This window comes from Trachinotus anak, unplaced genomic scaffold (assembly GCF_046630095.1).
Source record: "Trachinotus anak isolate AG129_WGS33_773 ecotype Australia unplaced genomic scaffold, CSIRO_AGI_Tana_v1 ptg000026l, whole genome shotgun sequence".
In the NCBI taxonomy this organism is placed as follows: Eukaryota; Metazoa; Chordata; class Actinopteri; order Carangiformes; family Carangidae; genus Trachinotus; species Trachinotus anak.
In genome coordinates this window covers 9483105-9494700 of record NW_027273877.1, presented here as the reverse complement: position 1 = coordinate 9494700, position 11596 = coordinate 9483105, and the positions used below count along the sequence as shown (strand labels likewise).

The window sequence follows — 11596 nt, the reverse complement described above, 5'->3', positions numbered from 1 at the left end:
AACACACGCGGCGAGAGAGAGAGAGCACCAGGAAACTGCTGGGTTGCCAGGTCCGCTGAACCGATTTCACCCGTTATCAGACAGAATTTTAACAGTAGAACTGATATTTCAAGATAGCCATCGCATTTTCTTCCCCCCCCCCCCCAAAAATAAATAGCTTCTCAATGCTGTTTGTGTTTCAACAATATTTTTAATATTGTATGTTCGTTTGTATTTTTAAATTCTAAAAAAAAAAAGAAAAGAAATACAGAGTTGCGGTATAATGTAAATGTGTGCCGTATAGTTTATGACACTATATACCTACATAAAGGGCTCATAAAGTCGTTATGTTTAATAAAAAAAAACTCATTAAGCGCCCTGTTACTTATTCACATTTTTCTGCGGGCGAAAATATATTCCTCATAGGTTTTCCCGTCAAACCTGGCAACCAAAGAGAAGCTGTACGTTAAAGCTCGCGAGAAGTTGTCGCAGACCTGCCGGCTTTTAAAAATTACACCTTCAGTAAAACCACAGACAGCGTTGTAGGTGAGCACAGTACGTGCAGTTTCCACAGAAATAGTACGACTTTATTTAAAACTACGCTTAATTTTTTTTAATTTTTTTTTTAATTTTGGGTTTGTTCGTGTGGTTGACGGATGGTTTTATGTCCTTCCTGTTCTCGCGGAAGTGACGAAGTGTGTATAAACTCGAGCAAAACAAGCACATGTGAGAACTGCGCCGTGAGGAAACACCACATTTAATTGAGAAAAACGTCACTGTCGACGCGAAGAAAGGCTTCGAGGGGATGAATGAAACTGGACATTATCCCTCGCCGGACTTCGGCAGTCCTCCTCCCAACACCATCCAGCGCTTCCAGCAGCAGCCCCGCTCCAGCGGCTTCGACCCCAACATGTGGACTTGGTGCGAGGCGCCCTCCGAGCCCAGCTGGGACTACAGCCCTCAGGCGGGCTGGCATCAGGGGGCACCGTTTGGTTTCCCACCTGGTCGTGGAAACTATGGACCTAAACGTCCCTGCGGTGAGTATCCCATACAATAGTCTGTTAATCTGTTATTGGTGGTCAAACTCCAAAAGTGATCCCCGGATTTTATTGTAAAGTTGCTCCTTTCTGTAAATGTTTCTGTAAAGAGCATATTTTTTTTTTGCTGTGAGAGCTTGATCTGTATTTTTCCTTGAGTTGATGCAATTGCTGTAACTTAATCATCAAATTTACACCCAGTCTTGGTATCAAAAATAAAACTCCTCCAGAGCCACAGAAGACATGATACATCTTTTTTTTTTTTTTTTTGACACCCTGAGCAGTACTATGAATGACAAGGAAACCGCACATGGTGTGTAAAATCAGTGGTGTGCTCCTTTTAAAGGTCCCATATTGTATAAAGTGAGATTTTCATGTCTTTTTTTGATTGTAAAGCAGGTGTAGGTTTTATATTAATACTGTTAAAGTATCAAAGAGCTCCGTCCACAGAGAGTGGGCACACAGCCTGTATTCAGAAACTGAGCCTTAAAACGAGCCATCGGGACTTCTGTGACTTTGTGATGTCACAACAAAGCAGTCATCGCTCTCAGCTATGTCCCACGCCCAGCCCACATGGACTCACCATTCAGCCTTGCAGGATTTGGTTTCTCTGAGTGTTTACCTGGAATCTGCTCTATTTTTATTCTGTCATTCAGAAAAACAGTCAGCCAATCAACAGAAAGACTCAGAGCTTCTCTCCTGATTGGCTCACTAACCTGTTGTTACCATACCTCCAGAGAGAAGCCTTAGAGAGGAGATGTAAAACTACATTGTGATGGTTTATGGTTCTTAAAACCACAATTATATCATCTTATGGAAATCAAACAATGGAAAGATGTCAAATATGGGACCTTTAATTAATAGTAATAAAGAAAATATTGATTCAGATTGAGATGTTGTCAGGCCTATAACTTCTGCCATCTCTTCAGGTCAAAACTTTGGTCGCGAATGGCATCAAGGCGGGAGACAGAATTACGGACCCCACGGCAACCATGGAAAAAAGGTCAGATCATGAAATCCTGATTATGCCTTGGTAGCACGTTGTCATAGAGCCGCAGTTCATTCTGCACAGTACAGCTATGTGGTGACCTTCTCCGTCTTTAACCCGCAGCAGAGAAATAAGAAGGAACCAGAGTATTCCCATTTTTGTGACACTTGTGACCGGGGTTTCAAAAACCAGGAGAAGTACGACGAGCACATGTCCCAACACGTCAAGGTAATTTGTAACATTATACTCAGCTTCACTTCTTGTTCTTTATGGTAATGAATCTTCGCATCTTCCTGACTGCTTCAATCTACTCTCTCACTTAGTGCTCTGTGCCCGACTGCAGCTTCACAGCTCATGAAAAAATAGTCAGCATCCACTGGAAGAATGTAAGTGAAACCACACTGTGTAAGACGGTGAAGACTCCCGGTGTTGTCATTTGCTAATATGTATGTTTTATACCTTTGACTACAGAACCATGCACCAGGAGCAAAAAGGATCAAGCTGGACACACCAGAGGAGATTACAAAATGGAGAGAAGAGAGGCGCAAGTCAGTATTCACAAGAAACAATTTATCTCTGAACTATTAATGACATTGTATCATGAGATGGTCCACATTATCTGTGTTTTACATGCATTTGAGATTAGATTTTGCCTGTGATGTCTACTTACAGTCGGCAAAATGTAATGGCTGCTATATTTTTCCAGAAACTATCCAACGCTTCAGAATATCGAGAAGAAGAGAAAAGTGATGGAGGTGCGGGAGGAGACAGGAGGCGTTCTAGAGACAGCTCAGTTTGGGTAAATGCACAAATTTGATGTCTAAATGATGTAGTTTGTGCACAAATTTTCTATTTTTATCGCAACCAGGAGCAAGAATTTATATTGACTCTCATTTACTTTGTCACAAGGCCAAATCTAAACATTAATATTTTATCCACAGACGAATGAGAGGCAGAGGACGGGGACGGGGGCGGGGTCGAGGTCGTGGTTGGGGTAACAGAGGGTTCCACGATCGACACCCTCAGGGCCCTCACTCGTTAGACAGCAGTGGTCCAGAGAGACCTCCAACGCTCTCCCAGCCCCGCAGGGACGGGGATCCACTGGGAGCACTGGCCAGCAGTGACCACGGTGAGTGACTCATGTGGTGGGGACATAGAACAGGCTTAGACAAGACTGTGTCCTGTAAGAAAGGCAGCTTATGTCAGCTCAACTGTATTGTCACATCTGTCATTTTATTTTTTATCAACAGTCAAAAAAAGCAGCTTACAGTCCTGACAGGAAGAATTTGGACAGTTACATGTTTTTTGCCCAGGAAACATTTAGTAGCTAAGTGTCTAATTACTTAAATGCAATTTGGGCACGACAGGTTAAAGGGGCTATATCTCCCGCACAGTTTTTTTCTATATTAATGTAAACCTACTCAAATTAAAGCTGAGACTTAGCACTTAAAATATGTAACTGTCCAAATACTTGTGGTCTGGACTGCATGTAAAAAAAAAAAAAAAAAATAGAAATCAAGCATAAATTAATAAAATGAATGCTAGGAAAATAAACACAGTGTGTGCAGCAGTATACCTTCTAAAACACTGGAATTCCCCTTCTTAAATATTATAGAAAACAAAGAACAGGCCTGAAAAACTTGTCGAATTCATTGCTTTTTTAAAATTTTCCTCCAGATTCTGACAGAGAGGAACCAGCTTCTGAGACGAAGGCTGGTGGCCTGGTTGTGGCCCCGAAACAGATGAGCTCAGCTCTGGGCTCCTTGGTGGCAAACTACGGCTCCATGACTGAGAGTGAAAGCGATGAAGAACCAGAGAGTGAGTGATTATCTTGCACACAGCAGCAGTGTGTGTTTGTTAGAATGGTTTGGATTTAGGCACCAAAAACCACCAGTCTGTTGATAATGTCAGTTAATTTTTGAACATTTTAAGCTAAAATACTTTCATATTGTCCCTTTAAAGTCTCCATCACTGAACTTCCTGTGTTCCTATTACCTTATCCCTTGTGCTTCAGCCATCTCTATTCAGAAAGTCAAAGACCTTGTGCAAGAAAACCAGGTTCTCCTGCACACAATACCACCGAAACCCCAGGACGGAGGGCCCTGCAGAGGCATGGAAACCTCTTCACAGGGGACAGAAACTAACAAAGTCCCACAGCCTGACACTGCCCTTCACACACCTAACAACAGGAGAGGAAGAGGAGGCAGAGGAGGCAGAGGAGGACGGGGTGGTAAACACCAAGATACATTGCAGAAACGGTCTCCAACTCTACTTGAGATGGTAAGGAGACATCTGACATTATACAAGCATACAATAAAATCAGTAATCAAATAGACAATGCATCTTCTCAGCCTCCATGACCTTCTCTGTTTTCTTCTTCTCCGTTTAGTTACTTGCCCCAGATATCCGCCATGAGAGGAATGTCCTCCTGCAGTGCGTGCGCTACGTAGTCCGCAACAACTTCTTTGGCCTGGAGGGCAGAAAGCAGCAAAGGCCATCAGAGGAAGACAGGGCTGTGTCCGAGTCCGCCTCTCTGGGTGATAGAGGGAGAGGCTCAGCACAAAATGGCACAGCGGTCCCAGAAGTTGGCGATCAGGAGGATTTAGAAACAACTGGAGCTATCGTAGTTAACCAGCCACAGAACTGTCACGACCAGGATTTACATACTGAACAGGCCTCGTCAGAACAATCTGAGGATCCTCCTGTGGACTCGGCAAGTGGTGAACAGGTTGCGGGGGCTTTCATCCTAAATGTTGAAGAGACAACTGCCAGCGATTGCCACAGCCTTGATTTGAAACCCACAGATAAAATCACGTCTGTCTCTAACGTGTATGATGATGAAATATGGGAGAGCCCTGGTGCTGTTTTTTGAAATCCTAGCAAATTACTATAATGGATCATTTGCTCTAAAACATAAAACTGAAATATTGGTGTCATTCAAATTTTATGTTAATATGCTTCTGTCCACAGAAATTCTGGGGTTTTTTGTTTTTTTTAGTTTTTTTTTATTAAGGAATGTCTTTTTATATGACATGTTAATGAGACTAACTATGAAGTTATATTTTGTAACATACTATGTACTTAACAAAGACTGTATTTTTTTTTCTGGTGAAATAAATCACTGTAATCAACTTAATTCATAATTACACATTTGCATTGATTTTTGCAATTATGTATTATCTTTGCAATAACAAAATACTGTCTTACATGAAACACTAAGTGATGTGTTAGATGTTAGATTGATTTATTTATCCATGTGGCAAATTATAGTGTTCCACTATTCTACTCTATGGAAAGAAACTGCAGTTTAAACACTAAGAAAGAGTAATAATAATATTCTGTCCTGTTTATCCACCGCATCAACGTCATGTATATCCAGTCAATTAAACAAGAAACTACGGTTTACTGTAAAATAGAAACGGTTGTCCCGTCCACCTGGACTGCTCAGGGTTATAAAACGAGCGCAACGACGGTAGCCGTCGCCTGGAAACCACCTGAGCCTCTGTTTTTAGTCTGCAACATTGGTATTAACGTCGGCGTAGCAACGGTAAAGTTGACTGTCGGTATGCGAGTCAATAAGTTGACAAAAGTGTACGAAAAATTAGATAATAGACACGTTACTGTCGGGAAACTAAAGTTTATGTCATTTGGCGTCTTTAAGTAAGTAGTAACTTCAAAGTCACGTCATGGCTTCTAATAATGTGCGAGTTGACCCACCGACTGTCGACTTCAACGATGTGAAAGTCGGGCAGGTTTATAAGACAACGGTCACGGCGACAAATGTCGGCAAAACTTCGAAGAAAATAATAATTGAAAAGCCTGCATTGAAGGTAAGGTACATATCTCAGGTGTTTTTAACAACTGTACGAAATTAAAGCATGAAAACCGATAACGTTAGCCACGTAAATTAGAATATAAGCTAGCTAAATTGCCTGTTAGCCAATTAACAATTAGCTTGCCGAGTAACACATTACGCTAGCTGGGAAGCAAACTAATTATTGTGATGGAGGTTTTTGGTTAAATACCCCCACGTCCAATGATATCTGTTCAATAATATCGTCGTTACCTGTCTGTGATCATAGTTAACTTAACATTTTGGGGGAAAAAGATAAATAATGATATAATAACTATTTGTTTAACAATTATTCTTCGAGGATTATCTCACTTTATCTTTTTATAAAAAATTTTGATGTTTGAAGCTTTTCTGAAAGAGCCCCATCTCAACATTTTTACGTTTTATTCGCCCTCTTTTCCTTGAGAATATTAACATTTGGCCAGTTTGATGCTTGCCTATGTTTCCCTCCATCTCTTAAGATGTGTCTCCCTCTAGTTCTTCCCAATTCTTTTCTTTGTTCTTGCAGTCTTTCAAGTTCATATCAACTAGTCCAGCCATGGTAGTGGCTCCCGGTCTGTCTGTAAGTGGCTTGCTGCAGTTCACTCCAGAGGAAGAGAAGGTGGTCAGAGACTGCCTTCTGATCAATGTAGATGATCTGGACACCATTGAAATCCCCTTGCGGGGGTAAGCAAGCTAGACATACTGTATGACATATATTAAAGATGTTCAGGACAAAACACACTGTCCATGAGATAGTAAATCGTGTTTTGTTTTTCATGAATGCACCTTCACAAATATTTTCATGTTAACTCAGTCCCACTGTATCTACTCCTCTAGGTTTCCCAGGGCTTGTTCCCTCCTAATGGACTCAGTGCTAGACTTTGGTTGTATTGCTGCCAGCAGTCAGTTAATCAGCAAACATCATCCTATAACTAATCAAGGATCAGCACCAGGTAAATCAACCATCTCTTTCTGGACTTGGTGATACTGTATTTAACCTGTTCAAGTGGGTATGACCTAAATAAATGTATATGTATGGTTGACCGCATGAGACAGAAGTCATGTAACATTGTAAGATAATTGTGTATTATAATAGAAAGGGAATTTTAGTGTCGAAGTAAGTCACGTGGAGTTACTGAGAAATGATACAACAGTTATTAAAATCTGAAAGTGTTACTTCTATAGTAGGACACATGGTAGGACACTGAACTACTCAAGCAGTTAATCCTCCATGTGGAAATTTTTTATTATTGTGTGCAATTGGTGTGCTGATAATATGAACTGGAATTTGTTTTATACTAAATACCTTGCGAGTGATAAGCAGCTGTCAGTGGAAGAAGACGATGGTGTTTGTCTGTACCTTTGCTACGATCTTATTAATCATTTGGGACTATTGAATGTGAATGTGCATGTATGTGTGTGTGTGTGTGTGTGTGTGTGTGTGTGTGTGTGTGTGTGTGTGTGTGTGTGCGTGCGTGCGTGCATGCTTGTGCATTGAAGGTATGTTCCAAGTGCAGTACAGTGGAGACCCCTCAGTCAAATTGTCACCCTGCAGTGGAGTCATTGCAGCTGGCGCCACCCAGTGGTTGAAAGTTGAACTGTGCACCGATGGACCCAGGCAGATTGAGGAGAAGGCTCTGTAAGACAGACTTCATAACACCAGTTCAAGAAAGCACTGTGATTGCAACTTCTTATACAGAAAGAAAACTATTTTCTATAAAAGACATGTGTTAAGGTTTTTGTAGAAGCTCTTAATATTTGCACATGAAAAATCATTGTAAATAAAGGAAAAGTGTTCAGGTGGATCAATGCTGAGAGCACACGTAGGTGCTGACAATAGAAAATTTACAGCTCAATGGAAAATTCACACTTTAATTGGTGGTTTTGAGTAACAGTTTTTCACCTCCTCTGTCCCAGGATAAAACTCCAGAATCGCTCTGCTGTAGCTCTTAGTATCAGGGCTGAGGTGGTGGACCAGCGGCTTGAGGTCTTTGACCTGCAGGTAATCCAGTGGTCCAAGAAGAACTAATTTACGACTTTAGATAGTGTTTACACGACACTCTGTTGATTCTTGAATTGAATCTTCACCTTTATTCCCTTCCTCATCCAACTGGACTTAAACTAGAAGTTATTATGAGGATTTCCATCTCTAAAAACATAATGCCTTTCTTTTGTACAGGGGGCCCCACTTTCCTGTCTGTGGTTTGGACCTGTATACTTTGGGACATCCCGTGTGGAGAATTTGGTTCTGAGAAACACTGCTACCCAGGCCTGTGACTGGGTCTGCCTGCTCCAGGATACTGCTGCTGGGACTGAGGTGGTGAGTGAAGTGTGAGAAGTTGGTGCTGCCAAACATCTGCACAGGTGTTTTGCAGATATGTTTGTAATTAATCAAGAAATTAGATTTAGATTAGAAGTTAGATTGGTTGATAGTTCAGACAGGTTATATTATATTAAGTAAAAACACAGCTGGTATATAGTGATGAATGAAGGAAGGATAACAGAAAGGAAAACTATCCAATTGTGATTGATTTAAAACATATCGCCCAGGCCTCAACATTCATGTTCCAGAAAGGGTTTTGCTTATTAAAAAGCAAAAAAGCATAAAAAAGCATTTCGTTTGGTTTCAAATAGATTGCACATACCCTAGAATGAAATGAGGCTTTGACTGTGATTTCTGTGTAGGGAACAGATCTCCAAAAGAGCACAGACGCCACCCTGCTGGAGAGAATGAAGAGTTGCAGCGAGGCACGTCAGGATTTCTCTCAGGTCTTGGCGTGTTTCCCTAAGCAGGGTCGACTGGGGCCGTATGAGACAACCACTGTGGCAGTACGCTTCAGCCCCATTTGCAAGAGGTAAATTGTTTGTCTGTATGTTTGTTTGTGTGTGTGTCCAAATGTGTCTGAAAAGCAATGAAATTATGTTTTTTTAGAATTTTATGTCAAAAAGTGATCCACTGGTCTAAACATAAATATTGAAATAACCAGTAAATGTCAAGGTACCAATGTTGTACGTATAGAACTATTGTAAAAGAAAACAATAGATTAGATATAATATTAATGTAAATTATAAGGGGAAGAAAATGTACAACTCCCCGTCGGGGAATCGAACCCCGGTCTCCCGCGTGACAGGCGGGGATACTCACCACTATACTAACGAGGATGTTGTGAATGCTAAACAGGAATGATCTCATTTTGACTAGACTACCACAAATGCCACACCCTGTCTCTTTCAGTGGATGTAAACAGAAGAAGCACAGTTGCTCAGCCAGCCGGCAAGACTATTGTCTTTTCCTGCTGTTTGAGTCAGTGGGGAGCAGACACGGCTTCACTCACCACAGTGGTACTCGCACACAATACTCACACATACTCGTGTTGCACAGCTTAGTGTGAACTGATTATTAGTTGAGAGTAAACTCACACTGATATTTCTACCTTTTTTTTGTTTTTATTTTATTTTAGGTAACAGCCACGTGGAACTGGCAGTGACAGGCTCTGGGCTCCCTGTGTCTCTGGTACCCAGTCATCAAAGATTTGATTTCCTAACCTGTGTGACAGGGCAATGTGTGGATCTGCTGTGTGTGCTGCAGAACCTCTGCCCACAACTTCCCGTCAACTTCTTCTTCCGCAAGGTGGCCCATTTCACCGCCAAGCCCTCCACAGGCACTATAGCCCCTGGGCAGTGTCAGGTAGGATGGTGATGGATTCAGTGGTGTAATTGTAAATGTAAGCAGAGCAGTGAAAGTGCAAACTTGTTTCTCTCCGTTGCTTTCCCCAGGATGTAGTTTTGTCTTTCACTGCACGGCAGCAAGGGAGCTTCCAGGTGTGTCAGATGGTAGATGTCTTAGGTCATGTTGTTCACCAGAGCAGTGACAACACTGAAGCTACTGAACTTGAGCTTCGCAGCTTCCACACAATCACTCTACACCTGTCTGCTGTCGTCCACAGTGAGACCGTACACGCCGCCCCCAAACTTAATCCTGGTGAATACTGAAAAAGCAACACTTGTGTTTTTTAATGTACCACTCTAGGGTTCTTTGTGTAGTTGTTATGTTATGCCACTTAAGTTATTGTCTTAATTGAATTCAGCTGTGTTTTGTGTGTCAGTGTATCAAAATACATTGAATAATTAGTAATTATCACGTAAGCACCATATTGGCTAATGAGCGCATATAAGCACAAATAAACAAGCATTTGTTAGGCTGAAAGAGTGTAAACATAGTATAAACAGAAAATATTCACTTCAATTGAAGAAACTGTATTTGTCCCCGAGGGCAATTTAAAAGGCTCATAAAGCAGACATAAAAAACACGTAAAAACACAACCAGTGTAAGACAAACTGTACACAGGAAAACAATGACAATGACATAGAAAACATCAGTGCAAAAACAATAACCTGTAATATTCTGATAATGAGAGTGACAAGGTAGAATTACTTTACTAGTGCAAAGTAATAACTTAACACACTTTGATTAAAAATTAGCAGCATGCAAAGATAATCTTACTGCAATAAAAAACTATTATATATATATATATATATATATATATATATAAAACTATAATATATTTTTCATATGAGCTATATGTGTGTTTCTTTGATCATTGAGTGGCTGTAATTATTTAGATGTCTAACATGCTGGTATAACATGCCTGTCCCGCTTTCACTGGCCACTGTGCAGGCATCACTCCAGCAGTGACCAATCCAACTGGGTCACAGCCTCACGTTCGGTCCAATGAGCTGGCTCGCTGTCATGTGATGGCGCGTGCTGCTGTCGTCAGCACCAACAAAACACGACTCCACACACATCGCAGGGAGAGGAGTCGAAGCGCAGAGGGCGAGGAGTTCCTGGCCTTTCCTAACGACCGAGCTGCTAGCATCAGGCCTGTCTCTTCACCCAGACAGTACAGGTAGCGCTTAAAGAAACACACAGATTCACAGGTTCAGCAGGCAGATTAATTTGTTAACCGAATCATATCACATCCAATCACATTTCCAAATCCTCCTAAAATATGACATGACATTGATAAAACACCTCCTATTTAGCTTTTGACAGATAGATGTGGTTTCTAAATTTAAGACTACGTTTTTAAATATTCAGCCTTAATTGCTACACCACTGTCATGTCAGTGTTGGGTTTTAAAACATTTTTAAGTCTTACATTTTGGGCAAAAAGGAGAGAAGGAAAGAAATCATGTCAAAAAAACTAATTACAATAGTTACAATAGGCACCTGATACAAATTTGGTTGGAGCTGGAAAAATGTAGAAATGTAGAAAAAGAGGAGACAGAGAGGAAACATATAAAAATGTGTAATATAACATTCAGAGGAATCTTGTAATTCAAGCCCTTGGGTGATGAGGAAATCTTTAATTACAAGTTGTTTTCCCTTTCTCAGTGATGGGCTGACATTTTCACTACCACAGAAACTGAAGTTTAAAATTGCAGAGTTGCTGATGGATGTAGAAGCAGTCTGTCATACATCTTTGTGTTTTTCCACAACATTCTTGTCTCTGTCCACCTCAGGACCATCTTTACTGGTGTTCCCCGTTATAGCTATGTGGACACCAGCTATGCTTACACTGAGGAGGAGGAGGAGCAGAAACAGCGAAACCGACAGATTTACACAGACTTCATCAAACAGCTCAGGCAAGCACGGCTATCGAGGATCAAGGAGAGGTATGCTTTAATTTGTAATGTCAACTGCTGACCTGAAGGCCTTACAGGCAAAGTTTCAGTGAGTGTTGCAGTTTTTATTCCC

At 41.1% G+C, this 11596-nt stretch overlaps 2 protein-coding genes and 1 non-coding gene across 6 annotated transcripts in view; 2 read left to right on the top strand and 1 right to left on the bottom strand.

Annotated features, from left to right (window-relative positions):
- The first annotated feature begins 181 nt into the window (after positions 1-181).
- Positions 182-5140, top strand: nufip1 (nuclear FMR1 interacting protein 1). Its single transcript, XM_071464617.1, has 10 exons — positions 182-1016; positions 1946-2019; positions 2128-2232; positions 2328-2390; positions 2476-2552; positions 2711-2803; positions 2946-3133; positions 3682-3822; positions 4019-4284; positions 4394-5140. The coding sequence occupies exons 1-10, from the start codon at positions 785-787 to the stop codon at positions 4874-4876; spliced, it is 1722 nt and encodes a 573-aa protein (XP_071320718.1). The 5' UTR covers positions 182-784; the 3' UTR covers positions 4877-5140.
- Positions 5141-5301: 161 nt separating this feature from the next.
- LOC139609711 (cilia- and flagella-associated protein 47-like) overlaps positions 5302-11596 on the top strand; it is a 50719-nt gene continuing 44424 nt past the window's right edge. For 2 of the 4 annotated variants that reach the window (XM_071464595.1, XM_071464594.1), the window contains exons 1-12: positions 5304-5834; positions 6366-6523; positions 6677-6792; positions 7340-7478; positions 7757-7841; positions 8019-8159; positions 8525-8694; positions 9075-9181; positions 9301-9527; positions 9617-9821; positions 10518-10746; positions 11362-11514. In XM_071464595.1, coding sequence (XP_071320696.1) covers positions 5691-5834; positions 6366-6523; positions 6677-6792; positions 7340-7478; positions 7757-7841; positions 8019-8159; positions 8525-8694; positions 9075-9181; positions 9301-9527; positions 9617-9821; positions 10518-10746; positions 11362-11514 — 1874 coding nt within the window. In that variant the 5' untranslated portion in view covers positions 5304-5690. Of the gene's footprint in view, positions 5835-6365; positions 6524-6676; positions 6793-7339; positions 7479-7756; positions 7842-8018; positions 8160-8524; positions 8695-9074; positions 9182-9300; positions 9528-9616; positions 9822-10517; positions 10747-11361; positions 11515-11596 lie in introns of all 4 variants that reach the window. The other 2 variants (XM_071464597.1, XM_071464596.1) reach the window with 2 other exon arrangements.
- trnad-guc (transfer RNA aspartic acid (anticodon GUC)) lies at positions 8930-9001 on the bottom strand. Its single transcript has one exon. It is a non-coding gene; the product is annotated as a tRNA-Asp (tRNA).

Coding starts and splice junctions, on each gene's coding strand:
- nufip1 (XM_071464617.1), top strand. CDS start 785: ATGAATGAAACTGGACATTATCCCTCGCCGGACTTCGGCAGTCCTCCT. Junction 2,020..2,127: donor ACGGCAACCATGGAAAAAAG/GTCAGATCATGA, acceptor TTTAACCCGCAG/CAGAGAAATAAGAAGGAACC. Junction 4,285..4,393: donor CTCCAACTCTACTTGAGATG/GTAAGGAGACAT, acceptor TTCTCCGTTTAG/TTACTTGCCCCAGATATCCG.